We start from the raw sequence: 23,291 nt of genomic DNA, 5'->3' as shown, positions 1-23,291 counted from the left end.
TAGCAGTCCTTCCCCTGCCGCTCTTGCTTCTGTGTGCTGCCATATATGATACTTCTCCCTTTTGCACTCTCTGCATCCTCCTGCAATGGAGTCACATCCGTTGTGTTGTGTCCCCAGTGAAGGAGAAGTGGATTTGCCTCAGCCAAACTTCACTGTTGGAGCTCAAACCAATTTTAGTGTTTACATTATCTTTTATCAAGTGTAACAAGGGTTAGTTGTTTGTTCTAAAACAGTTAGGCAGGTCTTTTCCATTCATTAATAATACAGAAGGATTTAGTAAATATGCGCCTGGCGCTAATTACAACCTTTGGTAGCCTTAGCAGAGAAATCAAGAACTGAATGGTACTGAAAGGTGAACTATATTTTTGGCCCAAGGGAAAACTCTTTAGGCAGGAGCTCTCGTTAGTTCTGAAATTGTGTTGTACAAAGACATTCTGTAGATAACTGAAAGTCTCACTAGTTACTTAAATCTGTCAATCCAAAATACCTCTCACGAGCATTAAATAAACTGGTTTTTTTTCATGTGCTACATATGAAACAAAAATTTTAAATGTCTGCTCTGAATAGCATGACATCTTTTCCTTTTAGTACAAGATAGGGATTTATTAACAAAAGCAGGAAATTATTTCTTCCTTTAAGTTTCATGATCAGCAACTTTCATTTGCTCAGCTGGCAAGCTTTTGTGTGTCTTCCTTTTGATTTGAACGCAGGAATTTTGATAGTTCACAGCTGACACGTGTCATGTGATCCTGTAGGACTGTACTTTTTATATTCATTCTTTGTCACTCACATCCAAAAAAGGGTCCTCGATAGTTGGCTGATACCTCTCATATAATCCTTTGAATGCCTTCTCATTATTCATCTGTGTCTTCTCTGAAGAATTCTTCCTTCACTCCCAGTCTTTACACATGTAAGAAAACATATACCACATCCAGTTAGGGCTGCTGGTGAATAGAATAAATAGAAAAGTGACAGGGAAGGTAATGTGCACGGAGACCAGGCAAGGAAAATATTAACATTTACCAAGAAAACATGTTAAAATTGTAAATTTGAGAATTAAATGCATAAGCTATGTGTCCTCTGTTTACCTTAATGGAGGTAATACAAGTTGAATCTCTCTCATTGAGCACTCTGGGGACCTGACTGGTGCTGGACAAGAGCATTTGCTGAACGACGGGTGGTCAGTATTTTCTAGTGCATTACCAACGCTTCCACTGCTTACTGGGCTCTTAGCAGACATTTAGAGGTAAATTACAGCTAAATAACAGCACAGGACATGGAGAACCAGGACTGGCGGCTATCAACAAACGTTATGGGACCACAGGAAACTTGATCATGATAGGTGGTCATCCAGCTAACTAAAATCACGCCAGATTACAGAGTTTGCCGGCCGAGAGTGTTCCAGATGGGAGAGATTCAACCTGTGTTAGAATTCGCAGAATCTGGTAATGTACCTTCCGCACTAGACTTCAAGATGGCTTTATGCTGTTACAAGAATGCTATGAGAATGTTTCTAAATGTTTCCTTTTATCTTAGTGGAATGTTGTCCGAGTTTGCCCTTAGCTAACAATCTATTCGTAGTCACATTGTAATAACACCTAGGCTTGGGTACCATAATTCAATACTCACTGAATTCTTGCTAAATCAGCATGTGAATTAATTTAATCAGTATTCACTAGATTTCCTTCTCATCAAGATCAGATTAATATATTACCCTGTTTTCCAGTGGTTATCTTTTCTCTGATATGTTTTGGCTTTTGTGGAAAAATCTGAATTTTTTATTTGTGTTTTTGCAGTTCAAGATCAAATAAATTGTTAGCTCTTGGATGGCTCTGATTTCACTGAAAGTTTACAACTCCTACCTCTCTGGATAGATTTTAAGATTTTTCTTACAATTTGCAAGGCTCTCCATGAGTAGTTGATGTGTCTTAACTTTGCTAAAACAATATTCTGTCATACCTTTTATAATGTTTAAGACAATTATTGCGTTGTTTTAGTTGAAGCCATTTTGTTTTTTGTGTATGCTGCCTACCACTTGATAGAAATACAAGTTTTATGGTGTCTAAGAACAAATTTGAAGACTAATGTTTTATCTCTGTTCTTTGTTTTTATGGTTTTTGCATTTTGATGATACAGTAATAGTAAATCATTATGGTAACATTTTTTTGTGAATAGTCAAATGCTTTAAAGTGGATTTAACTGCAGGAACTTGAATGTTAAAAGCTAATTCAAAAAATTCCAGGTTCTGATAAATAGTATGTACTGAAATGTAAATACTTTTCTACACATTTTCAAAGATACTGGGGGCAGGAGAAACAATGAAACTGGTGATAGACAAAGTGCTGTCATATGCATAACTGAAAAAAATAAAGAAATTTGTATTCTGGGAGCCACATATCAGTAGTCAGCTTCTTTGGGAAAATTAGTAGATCAAGATTCCAAATATTATAACGAGAAATTCCAGGTCTTACAAACTAAACTTCACAACTTCAGAATACTTACAGGAGCTTGCATAAGGGAGACCAAGCTTCCTCATCATTTGAAAATTGTGAGGGGAAGGGTAAAACAGTGGTATAGTCGCACTGTTCCTCCATAAACTTAAGTTCCACCCATTATACACTATCAAATGATAAACCACTTAGCAGTAGACTTTGCAGATACCCAAAATATGATCATGCATGCTTTGCTGCATTTTGGAGCTGTCGTTTTAGGCTCTTTGAAAACTCAGGCAGACATCACTCAGTTGCCTGTATTTAAGCCTTATTCACACTGGGGATTTGCCTCACTTACATCTGTAGGTGAATAGCCATCAACATAGTTGTAAAGGTGCAGATTCCTAGCATAGTGGTACAATTTACACTTGTTTCAAGCAGGGTAAGATGCAGCTATCTGAATTAAAACTTACAGTAGCTTTGTGCGGCTGCAATGGTGCATCTATACTGGTGGTTGGCCACAAGTGGCTAAAATCCCTAAGGGTAAACAAGGCCTTGGTTCTTGTTATGAATATTTTTTCACAACAGCAGGAGCTGAAGACTTTACTTTCCCAGCGATTTCATGATATCTGGATGATGCATCTTTTTTCTGGTCTCTTGTTTTTGCTTGGTTGACTTGTTATTTAGGATCTAAAGAAAAGTCTTTGCAGGGATAAGAGAAATTTCATACATGAGGTTGCAGAAAAATCAGAGGTAGTATCTAAACAAGTGAACTTAAAAACCCTGTACAATGCAACTTGAGTCTTGAGTGGAAGAAGAAGAAACCCAAACAGACTGGTCAAAAACAAAGATGATCAGCTACTTACCTCAGTGGATGAGCAGCTAGCCAGATGGAAGGTCCAGATCATGAAGAGAGAATGGTGATGGGCAGGCCATATCCTGTGTAAGGACTGTGAGGAATGTATCACGAGACAAGTGTTACAATGGAATCCACAGGGAAAGAGTAAAAGAGGACATCCCAAACAAACATGGCAATGAAAGTTCCGGGGCAAAGTAAGGCAGCTGGCTTATCGTGGGATCAAATCAAGACTATAGCCATGGACTGCAAGAGATGGAGAATGACTGTGGAGGCCCCATGCTCCACTAGGAGCCCAAAGGACTACTCAGTTGAAATCAATCAGTCAAGAGCTGAAGACGCCCTTAAATGAGAGTTTATATCAGTGGTTCTCAGCTTGTTTACCTTAAAGAGCTGCAGACAATGTGTTGTGTGTCTGGCAGCTGCACAACAGTGTGCTGGCTGGGCCATGAGATGAGACTCACTGGTTTAGATTTTGAAAGGCAAGTTTTAGGGAGGTAGGTGTTTGCTGTATACATGTGTACTACTTTAATACAAACCCTAAGCAAACATTACCTAATTGTCAAGAATCTGAGCGGTCTTCCTATTCAGGAAGTTTACTAGCAGTTCAGTTTTTTTTTTTTTTTTTGAAAAATGTTAGCTACGCCCAGCATCATTTATGGCTTTTTTTTTTGTTTTTTTTTTTTGCCCCTTCTAAGCTATTAGAAAAGGAGATTTCTGTTTGGATTACAGTTTTCCGCCTTGTTTCAGAATAAAGACTGGCTAGTAGTCTTTATTTCAGAGACAAAAGTGGTGTGAGAGAATTTATCCATGTAAATTTCATACTGTTCTTTAGATATACTGATTCTCGTTCACTAGAAGAAGTAATTACAGATCTGTGCCTATATATTGCCATTTTGTTTCTCACCAAATTCCAAATGTCTCCAAAAAAAGGGAAAGTTTATTTTCTTGATTGTGATTGTTGATCACTTTTGGGCTGCTTTAAAACAAAAATTAAGATGACATCATAGGCAAAACTGTCTAATTTGTTTGATTTAAATGAGGAATTTACGGGGACTATTATGTGAGAGTCCTATTTTAACTCAGTGTCTCATAACACTACCCTATAGCTGTATCTACACTACTCCTCCCTTTCAGAAGGGGCAAGTAAGTGCACCCAATCAAAAATGCAAAGTAGATGTTAATTTGCATACCCAGTTCCTCCTTTGCATAATATTGACCACTTGTCATTCTGGAAGAGCTGCTTTCAAAATGCAAAACAGCCGTGTAGGTGGGGCTCCTTCAAAAGGAAACCCCGCTTTCGAAAGCACTCTTCTTCCTAATTTTTTTTCAGGAAGAACGGTACTTTCAAAAATGGGGCTTCCTTTCAAAGGAACCCCATCTACACAGCTATTTTGCATTTCAGAAGCAGCTGTTCCTGAACTAAAAATGGTCATCATGATGCAAATGATGTGCTGAATATGCAAATTAGCCTCTCGTTAGCATTTTCAATTGACTGTATTTACATGCCCCTTCTGAATGGGAGGGGTAGTATGATGCAGCTTTTGTGTCTTTTTATATTTCCTTTATTGGTAATCTATTTATATGTAGAATTAATTTTAAATATTGCAGTCTGATTGGCTAATACTACTATTAATTTAAACATACAGTTTAGTATAGGCTTGATTCATTTGATCATCGATTTTTTTTTTTAATCAATAGTTCTCTCTGTGTGATTGTTTAGTATGCCTTTTATGGCACTTTCAATGTACACAGCATTACGGAGACTGGATTTGTTTCCTGTATGTGTAGTTAAATTTCTGTCATATTGTGGAGGTTCTTCACTTACTTAAAAAATAATTGAATCCAGAATGTGTAATTAAAGCAAAAAAATTCAATGCCATACTTTCTCCAGGCAAGCGAGGTTGCCTCTTGTAACTCCCTTGCATTAATGAAGATAAAACTCTCCCTTTAAAAACACCTCTCCTAAACTACTTGTTCTCTCATTCCACTCTAAGAATAATGTTTGTAACAAATGGTAGACAGTTCGGTGCAGAATAATACTTGCTTAGAATGTCATACAATGATTATTTTTGTATTGCAGCATTACTGTTTTACACTTGCATGAAAAGTCTCTCCCAAATCAAGAAGTAATATAATTTATCATTTTCTTAGGTTTTAGTAAAAATCAGTTGTGCATTCTTAGTTTTTTAAAAAGTTTAGGCGATGTTTTATGCTCACTTTCCCCACCCCTCACAAAGCTTTTGAAGCTGATCCATTGTACATTCGTCGCAGAGACGTAGCCGTCGTAGTCTGTATTGTCACAAAACAAAAATCAGTCCTGTAGCACTTTAAAGACTAACAAAATGATTTATTCTTCTTCAAGTGGTCCCCGTGGGTACTCCACAGTAGGTGTTGGGTCGCCCTAGTGCTGCAGATTGGAAATTTCCAGCAGTCTCTGTCAGGTCGTGCATGCACCGATGCGCTTCGGTCCTTTGCGTGCTTTCGGTCACGTGCGCGATCCGGTCCCCACCAGTTCCTTCTCAACCGCCAGCGGCTGCAGACGGAATCCGCTCTGGCTCCAACGCCTGAGAAAGATAAATCTGTGTTTTCTTATTGTTAATAGTTGTTAGTTCAGTTATTACTGTTGAAGTTGTTCTGCTTTAGATGTGTATATAGTTAGAAAGAAAAGGAGAGAAAAACAGAGGCGGCCGCCTCAGGCGGTCCGCTATCTTAAGGCCGTGAACGTTATCTGTTCCAGGACTGATTAGCTGTTAAGTGCTGTATTAACATCCAAAGACTTAAATGCCTGGGCAATGTCTTCGCCAGGGTTTAAGAAATGTGAGGCCATGCCTGCCTCAGACGGGCATAGCAAGTGTATCCGTTGCCTCAGGGAGACCCACGTTCCACAAAAGCATCCTCATTGCTCTAAGCCTACAGCTAGAGCCCGAATGGACAGGGAAATGAGGCTGAAGATGATTCTATTTGATAAGGCCCTCCAACCTGGACCATCAGAGAAGCCCCATAAAGAGGGGCCCTCAGGGTCGCACAAGAGGAAGGTGGCTTCCCTAACCTCCTCTGTGCAAAAGAAGAAGCAGCTCTCCCCAGCTCGATCCTTGCCGGTGACATCTACGAGTGGGACGAGCGGAGCACAGGGCCCTGACCCATTGGCTGTTCATAGCGGGAGACCGCAGCGCACACAGCTGCGCAAGGGCCTCCGACCATTAAGCAGTCAACACCAAGGGCCCCGCAGGCGCCAGAATCGGCGGCACCGACTCCCACGGCACCGAGCATTGCGACACCAACAGCACCGGAGTGAGGGTGCCCGGCAGGGGACCCAACGGTGCTGGAGGAAGCTACCCGCACGGCACTGTGCGCAGCACCGACTATGGTGCTGAGGTCCCCGGCACTGGAGGGGGCAGCACCTGCTATTCAGGGACGGGGAAAAGCAAAGGCCAAAACCCAGCACCACAGCCCATCTCCGGACGTCATAGCGTTGCCGTTATCGCCTAACTTCCCCCCCCCCCGCCCCCGAGATACACTGGGCAGTAACTCCAACAGCCTGCTTCAGACCTCCATTCCCGTTCCTTCAACCACCATCCCCCTGGCTCAGACAACTTTCACCAATCTCCAGTATGGATCCCTATGAATACTGTCACAGAGCATCTCCACCATTGTCAACGTCATCACGGAGGTCACACCCTTCTAGGCACCCTATGTACACATTCCGGTCGTGGTCCAGATCTCCATCACCAGGCCCTTGCCCCTGTTGTTATGGCCATCCTTACCATACTGAACACTGGCACAGGGGGTCCAGATCTGGGGGTAGATCCCCATCCACACCTCACCAACACCCCTTCACACAGTCTCACTCTGTGGGAAGATCACAGCTTTCCCAGCCAGAAATTGGCCCAAAGGCCCTGGACCCCCCTCCAGAACCCTCAAAAGAGCAAGCATACGAACAGAGTCAGGAACCTGAGGAATTAGAGGAGGTATATCATAGCGATGCCTCCTCGTCCTCCCCAGATGAGGCGGTTGTCCCCGGGGATATCTCTCCCCCGGACAACCTTAAGCAATTCCAAGAACTGTTCAAGAGGGTAGCACAAACACAGGACATTCAAATAGCAGAGGTGCAGGAAAAACATCATAAACTCCTGAAAAATTTGAGACCCCCGGCTTCATCCAAGATCGCCATCCCACTAGATGAAGCGATTATGGAATCAGCCACCAACATATGGCAGGCTCCAGCCTCCATCCCACCCACAAAGAAGAGGGTGGATAAGAAATACTTTGTTCCAGCCATGGGCATGGAATTCTGTTTAGCCACCCCAAGCCAAATTCCCTGGTGGTCGAATCATCACAGCATACATCCAAGACACCCCAATATAAGTCAGGAGGGTCAGATAAAGATGCGAGGAAATTAGACCTGTTCGGCAGGAAGGTCTATTCCTCCTCTACCTTACTACTGCGAATGGCAAATTATGCCGCACACCTGTCAAGCCACAACTTCAACAATTATTCCAGACTTACCTCCCTCATGGATTTCCCTTCCAGAGGATAAGAAACTGGTGCTGAAAGCGATTGTCCAGGAGGGCTACGCGGCCTTACGAGCAGGAGTTCAGATTGCCCTGGATATGGCGGACACGGCAGCACGTTCCACAGCCACAGCAGTGGTAATGCGTAGGGAATCGTGGCTCCAGACATCTGGTATTCCCAGAGATCTGCAATCAAAAATCGTAGCTCTTCCATTTGATAGACAAAGGTTATTTGCAGATTCAACCAACTTGGTCCTACACTCCAGCAAGGACTCGAGAGCCACACTTAGGACCCTGGGTATATACGCCCCCCCCCCCCCCCCCCGTTCAGGAGGAAGAAGTTTTACCCACAGCAAAGGCGTTACGCTTATCAACCACAGCATACACAATATCAACGGGGTTATGACCAGGAGCGCCACCAACAGCAGCAGCAGTATAGGGTCCCCAGACGTCGCCCCAGCAGGGTCGCGCACCCTCCGGGCAAGCCCTCAGACAGCAAGTTTGACGGGTATGTCGAGGACTGCAATATCAAGACCATCTCTCAATGCCAATTTCAGCACATGTTCCACCATCGGCTCAAACCGTTCTACTCTCAATGGCAAAATGTCACTACAGACAAATGGGTACTGGAAATTATAGCCACAGGATACACGATCCCCTTCCAATCACTACCACCACCGAAACCTCCCACCCGGTCCTTCTTCAAGGACCCCTCTCATGAGACAAGGTTAAAGCAGGAGGTAGACCATCTCATGTTTATAGGGGCGGTGGAGAGAGTACTGGAACAATTCCAAGGGAAAGGCTTCTACTCACGATAATTCCTAACAGAGAAGAAGACAGGAGGCTGGAGGCCAATCCTGGACTTACAGGTCCTCAACCGGCATTTGTGCAAACAGCGTTTCAGGATGACTACAATTGCCTCCATAATCATGGCACTGGACAATGGAGACTGGTTTGCAGCCCTCGACTTACAGGATGCGTATTTTCATATAACAATTCACCTGACACACAGACGTTTTCTCCGATTCACAGTAGGCAGGGAACATTTCCAATACAGAGTTCTTCTGTTCGGTCTCTCTTCGGCACCCAGAGTTTTTACCAAAACGCTGGCGGTAGTATCAGCTTACCTACACAGGAAGGGTGTGTTCATTTTTCCATACCTGGACGACTGCCTACTGAAAGGGGTTTCAAAGGCAGAGGTCCTACGTCTGATACGTATCACTACAAACACATTCGCCTCGTTGGGCCTCGTTATCAACCTTTCGAAATCAAAGACTGAGCCCACGCAAAATATAGAGTTCATAGGGGCACGCATAGACTCTATTACATCAAGAGTATACCTGCCCGATGCCCATTTCCGCGCCATCAAATCCCTGGTACGAGTAATGATGTACAGCCCCACAGTGCCAATCCTAACATGTCTACAGCTGTTGGGGCACATGGCGACCACCACGTTTGTGGTACAGAATGCCAGGCTGCATATGCGAGGCCTGCAGCATTGGTTGGCGAGCGTTTACAAACCAATGGCCCATACCATCCACAGGGCAGTATCGCCCACAACGGAGGTACGAAGGTCACTGGCATGGTGGGCAGATCCCAAGAATTTGCTAGTAGGGGTGCCCTTCCACCAACCACAAATTACGATTTTTCTTATGACAGACGCATCCCACATAGGATGGGGGGTGCACATTGGCAACAAAGTAACTCAAGGGCTGTGGTCCCCCACGGAAAAGACGTTGCACATAAACATACTAGAGCTCAGAGCAGTGTTCAGTGCGTGCAGACGTTTTTGAAAATACCTGCACGGCAAAGTAGTCGGGATAAATACTGACAATACCTCCACCATGTTTTATGTCAACCGACAAGGAGGGGCCAGATCTCGTGCGCTCTGCACGGAGGCGGTCCGGTTGTGGAACTGGTGCATTGTCAACAATATAACGCTAAAAGCCTCATACTTACCGGGTGTCCACAACGTGAAGGCGGACCAACTCAGCAGACGCTTTGCGCTCACGCACGAATGGCAGATCCGTTCCGATCTGCTCTGATAAGTATTTCACAAATGGGGGTTTCCCCAAATCGATTTGTTTTCCACTCTCAACAACAAGAAATGCCCTCAGTACTGCTCCAGGGCAGGCATAGGACAGGGATCCTTGGGGGATGCCTTCATGGTGCCATGGAAGGGCCCTCTACTCTATGCGTTCCCTCCCACAACACTCATCCACAAGGTTTTAGAGAAAGCCAAGAGGGAGAGAGCACACATGATACTCATAGTCCCAACCTGGGACCAACAGCAATGGTTCCCTCTGCTTCTGCGCATGTCATGCCACCCGCCACTCCCCCTACTGGTAGTGCCGGACCTACTCACGCAGGCTCAGGGGTCCATAGTGCACCCACATCCTTAAGGACTCTGCCTACAGGTGTGGCTAATCCATGGCTCAGCACCTTAGAGAGCACATGTTTGGAGGGAGTGAAACAAGTTTTGGAGTTCAGTCGAAGGAATTCCACTAGAAGGACTTACGTGCAGAAGTGGAAACGATTTATCTCCTGGTGCTCTTCTAAGCAGTTAGCTCCTTTGGACGTCCCTATAACTGTAATTCTAGAATACCTGCTGGAGCTAAAACGAGACAGGCTCTCCCTATACTCACTAAAGGTCCATCTCGCAGCTATATCAGCGTTTCAACACAAAGAGGAAGGGCCAACCATATTCGCCCATCCTATTGTCACTTGGTTCCTAAAGGGGCTGGCAAACCTGTACCCCCCTCGAAAACCGCTACCACCATCATGGAGCTTGGACTTGGTCCTCCACACGCTGTCGGGACCACCCTTTGAACTATTGGCCACGGTACCCCTCCGGTTACTTACCATGAAAACAACCTTCCTTCTCGCGATTACGTCAGCCCTTAGGGTGAGCGAACTTGCAGCAATAATGGCAGCGCCGCCCTGCACAGTATTCTCAAAGGAAGTGGTGATCTTACGATTACACCCAGCCTTTGTTCCAAAGGTTTCCTCAGAGTTCCACATTAACGAACCAACAGTATTACCCTCATTTTATCCTTAGCCTCTCAACTCCAGAAAGGAGGCGCAGCTGCACCTACTAGATGGGAAGAGGGCGTTGGCCTTTTACATAGACAGAACTAAGCCCTTCCGGAAAACAGACAGACTCCTGGAGTCCCTCACACCCAGGTCGAAAGGGGAGGGCCTGTCCTCACAAAGGATTTCAAATCACATCGTATCCTGCATAAGACTGTGTTATGAGCTTCGTAAGACCCCTCTGCTAGTTCCGCCCAGGGCTCACTCCACCAGAGCGATGGCGTTGTCGACGGCCTTCTTCAAGGGAATCGTGCTAAGAGACATCTGCAGAGCGGCGACTTGGTCATCTTACGACACCTTCGCCAAGCATTATGCCATGCACCGGGTATTCGATGAGGATATACGCCTGTCGACACCAGTCCTTTCAAGGGCAAGCTGCACATAAATCGGGTACCCACCTCCTTTTTTGGGGTCACTGCTGGGTAGTCACCTACTGTGGAGCACCCACGGGGACCATTCGAAGAAGAAAGAGAAGTTACTCACCTGTGTAGTAACAATGGTTCTTCGAGATGTGTCGCCGTGGGTGCTCCACTACCCACCTGTTCCTCCCCACTTCGGAGCTCTGTTTCGTGTTTTTCAGAAGCATCTGGGGCGGTTGGTCAAGGAACTGGCGGGGACCAAAGCGCGCGAAGGACCGACGTGCATTGGCGCATGTGCGACCCGACGGAGACTGCTGGAAATTTGCGATCTGCGGTGCCAGGGCGAGCCCGACACCTACTGTGGAGCACCCTCAGGGACACATCTCGAAGAACCATCGTTACTACACAGGTGAGTAACTTCTCCTTAGGTGGTGAGCTTTTGTGGGACAGACCCACTTCTTCAGATAAGAACAGCCATACAGGGTCAGACCAAAGGTCCATCTAGCCCAGTATCCTGTCTGCCGACAGTAGCCAATGCCAGGTGCCCCAGAGGAGGTGAACCGAAGATGACGATCGGGCGATTTGTCTCCTGCCATCCATCTCCTGCCTTCGACAAAAGGCTAGTCACCATACCTCACCCCTTGCTAATAACTATCTATGGACCTAACCTCCAAATATTTATCGAGCTCTTTTTTAAACTCTGTTAGAGTCTTGGCCTTCACAGCATCTTCTGGTAAGGAGTTCCACAGGTTGACTGTGTGCTGTGTGAAGAAAAACTTTCTTTTATTAGTTTTGAACCTGCTACCCATTAATTTAATTTGGTGTCTCTAGTTCTTATATTATGGGAACAAGTAAATAACTTTTCTGTATTCATTTTCTCCAGACCATTCATGATTTTGTATACCTCTATCGTATCGCCCCTCAGTCTCCTCTTTTCTAAACTGAAAAGTCCCAGTCTCTCTAGCCTCCCCATATGGGACTCGTTCCAAACCCTTAATCATTTTAGTTGCCCTTTTCTGAACCTTTTCTAACGCCAGTATATCTTTTTTGAGGTGAGGAGACCACATCTGCACGCAGTACTCAAGATGTGGGCGTACGATAGTTTTATATTGGGAAAATAAGGTATTCTTCATCTTATGTTCTGTCGCTTTTTTAATTATTCCTAACATCCTATTTGCTTTACTGACTGCTGCTGCACACTGTGTGGGTGTTTTCAGAGAACTATCCACTATAAGTCCAAGATCCCTTTCCTGATCTGTTGTAGCTAAATTTGCCCCCATCATATTGTAAGTATAATTGGGGTTATTTTTCCCAATGTGCATTACCTTACACTTCCCCACATTAAATTCCATTTGCCATTTTGCTGCCCAATCACTCAGTTTGCTGAGATCTTTTTGACGTTCTTCACAGTCTGCTTTGGTTTTGACTGTCCTGAACAGTTTGGTGTCATCTGCAAACTTTGCCACTTCACTGCTTATCCCTTTCTCTAGATCATTGACAAATAAGTTGAACAGGATCGGTCCCAGGACTGACCCTTGCGGCACGCCACTAGTTACCCCCCCTCCATTGTGAAAATTTACCATTTATTCCTACCCTTTGTTTCCTGTCTTTTAACCAGTTCCAAACTGTGGAATTTCCAGATGTGAAGAAGTGGGCCTCTCCCACGAAAGCTCATCAGCTAATAAATCATTTTGTTAGTCTTTAAAGTGCTACAGGATTGCATTTCCAGTGTACATTGATAGTGAGAGTGTTTGGAGCAGGGGACTGGACCCATTGTTTCCCACCTCCCAGAGGGGTCTCCTGGACACTGGACTACACAATCATTCTGTCTCATGCACCCAGTGCTTATAGAGAGAGATGCAGAGAATGACACTGTAGATCAGGGAGAGACTGTGGGACCCCTTTGTCAAGTCATTTACTCATTATTTATACATAGTGGAACAGCCTTAACAGCAGTGACTGAAGGAAAATGGTATTAGAGTATGGCACAGCTCCGTGCTTAGAGCATTCTCTTGAGACGTTGGATTTCAGCAGGGGCCTCCCCATCTCCCTCCCCGTGGGGGGGGAGGAACTGGGCTTCCCATGTACCAGGTAAATATTCTAAACAACGGGCGTAAAAGTTTCCAGGTGGATGGTGCCTGCTGAAGTTCCTCCTCTTCTGGTGGCCAGATTTTGAATGGGACCTGCTCTGGTAGACTGCTCTGAGCATACCCACTGGATTGGACACTGTAATTTAGGCGGACAGACCTGTCTCCTGCTAGTATAGGAGGTAGGCCTCCAGATGCCTAGAGGGCAGTAGTGATGCATGTGCTCAGAGGTGGGAACTTTTATCCCCAAAACTACGGCACTGAGATCAAGGTCACGTACCCACAGGGTTTGACTGGGATTTGTGAATCACAGTGGAGCCTGAAAATGGGACATAGGTGCCCAAGCTATCCACAGTATCTATGTGGATCTGAGCCTCTCATCCCCACTGCTTCATTTAAATGAGTAATTCTGAAAGCCTTTGCTTGGTTAAAGGAGATATACAAGATGGTAATCCTGTTTCTAGGCCCTTTGCTCCATGATTCCATTGGCTGAGCCTGAACTCTCTAGGAACACAGGTGCGGTAGAGCTTTCTCTAACTACCTGTCATATTAGAAGAAAAGTTTCCATGCACAGTCATATCCTAGCTAGACCACTTGTTTTGTGGTGGTGCTAGCTTTTCCCCAATTTTTCTCCTTTTTTTGCTCCATATTATGCATCTCTGATGCTCTCCACGCAACAGTAGCATAATTTAGCCCTAATTGTGTCTGCTTCATCACCAACACAGTTTTTGATTCTTGGGATCTAACGTGCTTGTTGGGCATGAGTTCTGATGCTAGCTGACTCAGATGTTTCCTGGAAAATAGCAATGCAGCTGCAATTATGGATTTAGTACCTTTGCACAGTTAGAGCAGGATGCCTGGTATATTATTCCTAATCAGCAAATGACTCGTCATGTTGAGATGTGACTCTGTGCAAGGTACTGTAACTTGTTTGCAGTCTGTTCCCAATCTGTAAAATGGATATAGCCCCTCCTCACAGGTGGAGTTGTTTTGGAGGAAAATAGCCTATATACATGTTGCAAAGCATTGTTATCTTGAACACACATTGTGTCTGACAGTGCTCAGTTCTCTCTTAACCTACTCAAATCGATTAAAAACCAAAAGCAACATACATGTCCAGCCCCCTTCCACATGTCAGGCTGAACATCTTTTGTGAGAGCAGGTGGGGGAATGTAGTATTCACACCAGAAGAAAACTTGCACAAAGAAAGCAAAAGAGCACACAGTACAGCAGCTGAGCACTGAAATATGTTTCAATGAGGGTGCTTTCTCCTTTCCGCAGGGGAACACCAAGCAGAGGTGCCTGACAGTGGAGGAGCAAAATCAATAAAATTGAAGGTTCTGTGACTTCTGTGATCCTGTGATTAAAACCTCAGGCTTTAATTGTCATATCTTAATGTCCTTAACAAGAAATAAGTATGCATAGTAATGTGGTTATTCAGATGTTATAGAGTTCAAGTAAGTCTTCAACATGTTAAATCCACATCAGGCTCTGATCCATAGTGTTACAGAACTCTTGAAATTTCAAATAGTCTGACATACATTAAAGCCAAGTTCTCCAGAGTTGCCCCCAGAGGGTATACTGACAGCTATGCTAAGTGTGTGTAAAATCCTGGGCAGCGACGCAGGAACTCTATAAATAAATGGAGAGTACAGTGATTGCTTTGCAAAATATGCTAAAAATATCAGGTGTCATAGCAAACCAGTTTGTTACGTGCACTCGGGTTGACCACATCTTCATAAAGAGTTGGTCTTGTGGACAACTCCCTTGTCACCAGAGAGGTGGTTTTTTACCTGTGGTTAAGCTGAAGTATGCTCTTGCAGGTCTGGTTAGCCTTTGTGATATTTAGATCAGTCTGTTCAAGGAATACAGGAACCTATGAGATCACTTTTCCTTTTAGAGATCAGTGCATTTTCTGCTATTACTGACATGGCAGTGAGAATTTGAACACTGCAGCCCCAATGGGCACAGTTGGAGAGCTGATTAAATACACAGGGGAGGATCCAGTTTCAAGGAGGGGTAAGAGCAACTGTTGCAAATAAGTTTTGCCTGTCTGTGCTGAGTTACCTTTGTGCAGCTGCATTGCTGACTGTAGGTGGGGCACATTCACAGTGAGGACAAGGCCTTAGATATGACATCTCTAATCAGGGCTATAATTGGGTACTTAGATGTCAAATGTCAGTGGCTACTTCCCTGTGTACAGCCAGTTTACTAGAATGTGTGAGAGGTTGCAAAACGAGCAAAATCTGCACTGAGTTGCTGGTGGATTGTGTGGGCTGAGCCAGTTCCAGGGAAAGAACTCCTAAAGGACCAGTTGTCACAGGCATGGGAAATTAAGTGCCATGGGAATAGATAGACCTGTGCACAGATAACACTGGAAAGAACAAAAAAGTGGGGAAAGAACATTTTTCTTATTGTAGGTGAATTCTTACTGTTTGTGTAAAAGATGCGCATGTTTCTTAGGTGAAACAGACTTTTGTTTAGAAAGCATTTGGCTGTTTGAGAACAAGACCTTTTTTGAATTTTTATTTTTCATAATTTACCCAAAACTTCAAAATACCAGTTTTTGATTATGTAAAAATCAAAAGAACTTAGGCTAATTTGCACCAGCCCCTTGAAAGAGGCAAGTATGAGTAGCAGTATGCCAGAATGTTACGGCTAAACTTTTAAAACTATTGCAGCAACTACGAGCCAATATCCGAGAGATGGAGAAACTTTGTTTGCGGGTCCGAGTGGAAGATAAACTAATTCTGCAAAGAATGATAAATCCAGTTAAAGAGGAAGCTTCATTTGCCATAAAAGAGTTTCTACAACTCCATTCAGAATCTGCAGAAGAACTTAAAAGACAGTTTAAAGAACAGGACACTTCCTTTAAGTCTCTTCCAGACAAATCTGCAACAGTAGGAGGAGGTAATAGAATTTAATTTTTCTATGACACGTATTGTGTTATTTTGCATTTGTTTTTTGATTGTATATTTCCTGGGTTTTCTGACCAGATATTGTGGAAATAAATAAATGAGACTTCAGTTTAGTACAGAAATTATTCCTGTATGACAAAAGGTGAATTTTAATACAACTTTTGTATACCATAGTTTTCTCATTATATGTAGAGATTCCAACTGCACAGTCTATTTAGTTAAAATGCTTTAATAATCTGTCTAAGGAAAAGAAAAAAATTGGTAGTCTAATAAATGTTAAGTAACAAGACCATTTCATTGTGCACTACAAGCAGTCCTAGGGATATTGTAGTTATGTTTTCTTTTTTCATTCCTCTGTAAATGAATTCATTATCTAAGACATCAAGAGGAAGACAGTTTTGAAATTATCACTGAACACCTCGATCAGGAGTTGTAAGTTGAGTATAAAGTGCTATTGACATAGAAATATATCTTCTGTAGTACTGGCAGTGAAGCAGTAAAAGTACAGGACAATTATATGAGATTTTGAAAACATAGTATACTATGTTAAAGATCATCCAAGGATGGGTCTGGTTGCTTCTGGTCTTCTCTGATCCCTCTACGTTCACACAAAATACATCTTTCACTTATTTTCTTTTCACCCTTCCTCCCTTCCTTCCTTCTATCCTTTTTATCTTCTCTCCTGCCCACCCAAGCCAAATGTGCCAGTCAGCTACAGCTAACCTTTCAATTGCTGTTGAGAGGACTGAGCGTTAGAGTTAAAATAACACATCCTTATACAGAAAAGTATGAAGATTAATATTGGTTAAGATATATCACGTCTCATATTTTTTGAAATTTAAAAAAAAAACCCATACTTTTATTCAGTGGCCGTACAGAAAATCTTTCCTATCAGGAAATTTTATCTAATCTCACTGTTGTATTTATAAATTGCCAGTTTTCGTAGTATCTAGTGCTATCTCCTCGATGTCACACAAAGTTCCTTCTATAGAGTACTGCCGGGAGAATTGTGCCCAACGTCATCAGCAAGAGAGGGACAGCCTTTTCACAAGCGAGAAAAGAAGACACAAATAAGTTATAAATGTACAATGTCTTTTTAAAAATGAGGTTAGTATCTTCATCTGAATGACCTTCGTGGTTTTAAAAACATTGATCATTTTGGGTCATTTGTTAAAAGCCATGAAATTGATCAGAAATTTTGTGATGGTAGGTGTGGCCATAGGCAAATGTTACTGGAATAATACACACTTACAACTTGGCTCAGGAATGGAGAAGTCGTTCACCGCATTTAAAGTGAAATACAAAGGCACACAGAGATAATTGAGTATAATTATATAGGATTTTGTAAAAAGTTTGAATACGAAAGCAGCTCTTTGAATTCTTGGGGCAGCTGTAATATCATATTGCATGTTCTTTTGTGTTTGGAGGCTGCAGATTGGAAAGCAGATCTTAGCTGCTGATCTGACTCAAAGAAACTTCCTTACCCCCCACTTCTTGTTAGCATGTTGCTTCCAATCTAGCAGAGAAATGAAGAGTTTACAAATTCAAATAGCCCATTTAGGAAGCATCTCAAAGAAATGTTACAGCCCTTTCCCTTTCCACTATACCCCATCCCAAGTTCAAAGGAAATGAAATCAATTCCATTTTAAGCAAATATTAACAAAAGGTGAGACTCCACTTTTAAAATTACTAAAATTCTTTTTAACCAGCATATTGAATTTTCCAGAGAACTAGATTTTATCTTGAGTGTAATGAATTGTGAATGCATTTTGTAAAGTATGCAGCTGAGGAGATGTTGTACTTGAAGCACTTTCATTCTGATCCGTAACACAACTGGGTTAGAATTTCCTAATATACAAACTTTTGCATGTGAATTTCTCATTTGTGGTTTCAGTCCATATGTGTTTCATCCTCCTCCACTCCATTTTCTTCCTTTATTTTTAAAATGAGGATGGAAATTTTTGGGGGGGAAAAAACCCATCTAGCTGGAGCCTTCTTACAAGGTGTGAAATTCTCTTTAATGTGGACCAAGTCATGAAAGTCTCATTATGTCACTTAAATCCAGTGGTGGGACAGTTCTAAGGAGTAATCTGGTACAGAATAGGCCAGCATACAGGAGGCAATTGTGGGTATACTCTCTTAGAAGTCATTGTACTTAAGAGGCTTTTTCTCTGTCCACAGTTGTTCTTTACTCTCAATTTCTGATGAATGGTTTTATCTGACAAATTTAACATATGTAATGCTGGCTAAGGCCATGTATTTACTGCAAACTTTTTGGTCAGCGCAAGTTACAAGAGTGTAAAGCTGTATTTCACGTGCTTGCATTGATGTTAAAAATGGTGCACCAAAATATGTGCTTCAGTACACGATCTCCAGTGCAATCAATGCCTTTTGGGGAATTTTCACATTCTGTTAGGGGTGCACATGACTCCAGCCGCGAGATTGGGAGTAAGAGGTCAAGTTCGCTCATCATGCAGCTTTTCCTATCTCATCAGCCATTCCTAATCCCTATTTTTTGTGCCTTTTAAAAATCCCACAATCCCACACAGCACTTGTCGCTATCCGTCATCTCTGTCAATAGGACAGATTGCTAAGGGATATCATGAGAAACAGTTCAAGGTGGTTGATGGCCTTTACAGATGAGGCATAGGTCATGGAACACTGCTTCTGGGTCCACAAAACGAGTAACTTGTCTGATGGAATTGCATTATACCACAGGCTTTGGTTGATGAGACATGGCTCCAGTACTTTCAGGTGTTAAAGGCCACATTCTTGTATCCCTGTGCCATGTGTTTGAGCACGGACACCAGAATGAAGCCTGTATGGACAATTGAGAAAGAAGTGACCATCACGCTGTGGAAGTTTGCAAAGCTGGATTGTTGTCAATCAATGGGTAATCATTTCCAAGTTGGATAATCCATGGTTGGAGCTGCTGTCATTCAAATGTGGGGGCATTAATTTTATCCTGCTATGCGGGGCTCTCACGCTAGGTAATGTGCAGGATGGAGTTGTACTTCGGGGATGCCAAACCATGCTGGGGCAATAGACACATTCCTCTGGGGGCACATTCCTCTTTTGGCCCCCTGCCCACCTTACCATAGAGTACATCAACAGAAGGGGCTCCTTTTATGTGGTTATGCAAGCATTGATGGATTGCCAGGGCTATCAGTGGGGGCTGGTTAGGGAAGGTGGGTGATACATTCATCTTGAAGACTGGACAGTTATGCAAGTGCAGACAGAGCCGTTCCCCAATCCCCCCACCCCCTATGCTGACTGCCTCTGGAATGTGTTACCTAGGGAGGTGGTAGAATCTCCATCCGTAGAAGTTTTTAAGCTGGGATTGGTCCTACTTGAGCAGGGGGTTGGACTTGATGACCTCCTGGGGTCTCTTCCAACCCCATGATTCTATAGTTCTGTGGGTGGTGTTGAAATGCCAGGGGTGATGTTGGGGAACCCAGATTAGTCCTTGCTCCCCTTGCTCATGATGCCAAACACTGGCCACCTGGGCTGCTCCATGGAAAGATTCAACTGCTGGCTCAGCAGATTCATAATGATAGTTGACTGTGCTTCCAGCACTTTGCAGGGATGCTGCTGGTATTGGTTCCCTAGATTAGATCTCCATGGGAAAAATATCCCAATGTTTATGGCTGCTGGGATCGGGTTCATTCATACTTGGTTTGCAGGACTGAACAGGCAGTAGTTAAGTCTCAAAAAGTTCCTGTCTCTGAGCACTCTTGGACCTCACCTTGCTTGTTGTTCTTTTTCCTCCTCTTTACTATTCACAGGAGTGTTCTCTGTGTTAGGATCCACTGAGGTGTCCAGGGTGATCCATGAGCCCCTGATTAACTGTGGTCTCCCACCATTTCTCCACTTACATGCGACACTGCTGCTGATCCCTGTCATACCCTTTGCCTACATCTCCTGTGCAGTCATTTAATAGAGTTTCATGCTTTTGCGACTTGTCCAGATGCATCGGCAAAGCCTCTTCTCCCCAATAGGCCCAGGTTGGTCGGGCAGTTCCATAGAAAAGGGGAACTGCTACCTGTGCTCACCAGTCTGGGCAAGTAGGAAAAAGCACTTAAAATGCATGTATTTTAAAGAGGAGTTGGCTTCTTGTCCCCATGACTCCTGGGCAGTGGCATTCACAGCTGTGAGCAGAGTAGGGACTGATGGGTGTTGTGGAACAGTTCTTTGAGGACTGTTATGCTTGCCAGTGTCCTCACTCTTCCTGTGTCATCTACAATACATCAATTATGGCACAGCACCCATCAGCCAGCTGGTTACTGTAACGGGGCACCTACATTGGCTGGAGACAAATGTGAGCATAGGCACATAGCATGTGATCTGGAGAGTGTGTCTGTTCTAAGAATTTAATTTTTTTTTGGGGAGGGGAATAGTTTTTTTAAAATAAGACTTGTGATTAGAATAGAACTTTCCTTGTTCAAACTGGTCAGGGCTATTCCCTGGCTTGAATTGGGTCTATTGCCATGGTATACTCGAGCAATAGTAAGATATGGGAAGACATATATTTTGTGACCTGTTTTCTAATTGTATACATGTATTTGTAACTATCATGTTTTCACTCAGAGCCTTTTTATACCCCTTAAGCTGTGGACACATCTCAGAGTTTCACCCAGATGTACTGCCCACTCCCTGAAATTCCTCAGGATGAAAATGCTGCTGAATCATGGGAAAATTTAGAAGAGGTAGGGCTGGAATCCCTTCTGTTACATTTAAGTTCCTCTTTTAAAAGCAAATATTTTAAGAAATCATTTTTTATTTGTAGGATTTGATTCAACTCGGCCAGCTGGTGACTGACTTCTCTTTACTAGTCAATGTAAGTATTAATCTAAAATGCTAGCTAAAGAATTGATAAAGACCAAGGCTGGAGACTGGGTGGCCCGATGAATTGGTAGAGAGAGCGGGGAGACTTGTCACTGATTTGAAATCAGACAAAGTTGGTACTTTTTAACAGCTATTCAGCAGCCTACTCTGAAATTATCGTAGGTCACTTATTAGGGCACAGACGTTCATATTGCATTTTGCCCTTGTTCATAGCTTCAGGAAGATGAACATGACTGAGTGGAGTTATAGAATGGGCTCTCCTAATCAGGATTTCAAGGCTGTGAAGGAAGTTTGCACTGCGGATGTCTGTGCAGCGTCTCTTTTGTGGATAAATACTGCAGCAGACTCATTTCAAAGTCTAACAGGCACTTTCCAGCAATTTTAAATAATATGTATATATACGTACGCACACCCTTTATTTCTGTGTAATATAAGGGGGCAGGGAGTAACAGTGAAAAAGCTAGACCCAAACTCCTGGGCTTGGTTCTACATTTCTTTCACATCTGAACTTCCAATAAAGCCAGACAGGGCCTTTATGGAAATGTAGATTTAAGAATAACTCTTGAAGAAGAAGAATAGAAATCAATAGTATGAGGATCAGGCTCCTAAGGTCAATAGATAAAACTTGCATTTTGTTAAGTGAAGAACAGGAACATGTGCTAGTTTACTGGACCTAAATGACCTTTAGTCATCTAAACCTGGGGTGAGGAAGGTGGGGGGTGGGAAGTTTTTAAGGTGGGGGAGTACCACAATCGGCTGCTTGGTCTCGGGTTCATCCATCCCACTAAAAATGTTGATATATGTTATTGTTTTATGTGTGTGTATTCACATTTATATGCCGATAGATAAAGTTTTCATATTCTACATACAGTAGGGTTTCAACATTCGCAAGTGTTCCGTGTTGAGAACCCTTGCGAATGTTGAATTTCGCAAATACAGTACTGTATTGCAGCTGCTGCTGGGGCTCCTGCCTGGGGCCCCAGGGAGGCGGTCGCGAATTTGCAAACCTGTATTGAGACCCCACTGTACTTATTTTCTTACATGTGCCAAAAAGATTTTTTTTTTCCACATGAATGTAACTGAAATTTCCATTGGATTGGATTACATTAAACTGGTGGGGTGGGGGCTGCTAATTGCAGGGGGAAAAGTTAAAACTTAAAAACTTTGCTCTCCCCTAATCACTAAACTATTAATAACAGGGTAAGGAATTTGCTTTGCTATCTGCTGTCGATCTTGTCAGGGACCATTTAATCATGTTGTCTTGTTACATTTACATTACTGTGTTGAAAAGCCCGTGGGAGGTTTTCAGAATAAAAAATTACGTTAAATTCTCTAGGAGTGAGTTTTAAGGTAGGTCCCCTCTTCTCCCTTTGTTTTCAAACATCAGGCTGCAGCAATTAGGAGCATTCAATAGCACTGGCTTAAGAGGCTTAATTGCCTCACCATGAGGAGGTCTGTGAAGCTTGCTGAGGAATAACAGACACTAATGTATTCTTCCTGTGCATCAACAGCTTTCATGCTGCATGTGTCTTGGTCATTGAGCCCCGTGGATTCTCATCCTGCTTAGGGAATTTTTCTTTGTATCTTGGTTACTCTTATTTCAAAGAAGAACCACTGTTAGCTGCTCTCTAGCCCTTAATTTTTGCCAACACAGAAGCCACTGATGGGGGTGGTTTTTAATCCAAATTCCTTTGCCAGGTTCTCTTTGCATCATACTGACCGTTAGAGAGCACAAGCATTAAGGCAGCAGTTTTCCTACAGGGTTTTCCCACATTTTCAGGACTCCTTGTTGTGGTGAAAAGGGCAAGGGGAGGCTCCACTGAACAAGATTTGTGTTTTTGCTTGATTAAGTTTTGCCCATATTCCACCACATCTCTTAGAAGAAAGAAATTCTGTATGTTCACAAATGTGCAATCTGTTCTAACTTCCACCAGCATTTGCATACACACACAAATTACACTGATTTAATTTATATGGGCTTAGAAACTGCTTTGGTTAAATGGGCTCAGGTCCCTTATGAGAATGCTTAAATTGGTTTGTGTATTACAACAATTTAGGTTAAGTCTGTAATGCATTGTTAATGGTCATTGTCTATTTCCATCTGGGTAGATGCATGAATACACAAGAGTGGTTACTCTGGGTGCCCTCCAAACATACACCTTGGTTAGTTCATGGTTAAACCAGTGTTCC

The 23,291-nt window shown here is 43.2% G+C and overlaps 1 protein-coding gene across 2 annotated transcripts in view; it reads left to right on the top strand.

The window, feature by feature from the left end:
• The window catches only part of STX17 (syntaxin 17), a 46,199-nt gene that overhangs the window by 18,801 nt on the left and 4,107 nt on the right, over positions 1-23,291 (top strand). The window contains exons 1-4 of one of the 2 annotated variants that reach the window (XM_074987962.1): positions 15,112-15,161; positions 16,020-16,248; positions 20,865-20,962; positions 21,043-21,093. In XM_074987962.1, coding sequence (XP_074844063.1) covers positions 15,150-15,161; positions 16,020-16,248; positions 20,865-20,962; positions 21,043-21,093 — 390 coding nt within the window. In that variant the 5' untranslated portion in view covers positions 15,112-15,149. Of the gene's footprint in view, positions 1-15,111; positions 15,162-16,019; positions 16,249-20,864; positions 20,963-21,042; positions 21,094-23,291 lie in introns of those variants that run through there. The other variant, XM_074987961.1, reaches the window with a different exon arrangement.

This window comes from Carettochelys insculpta, chromosome 2 (assembly GCF_033958435.1).
Source record: "Carettochelys insculpta isolate YL-2023 chromosome 2, ASM3395843v1, whole genome shotgun sequence".
Classification (NCBI taxonomy): Eukaryota; Metazoa; Chordata; order Testudines; family Carettochelyidae; genus Carettochelys; species Carettochelys insculpta.
This window is presented reverse-complemented; position numbering and strand designations above follow the sequence as displayed.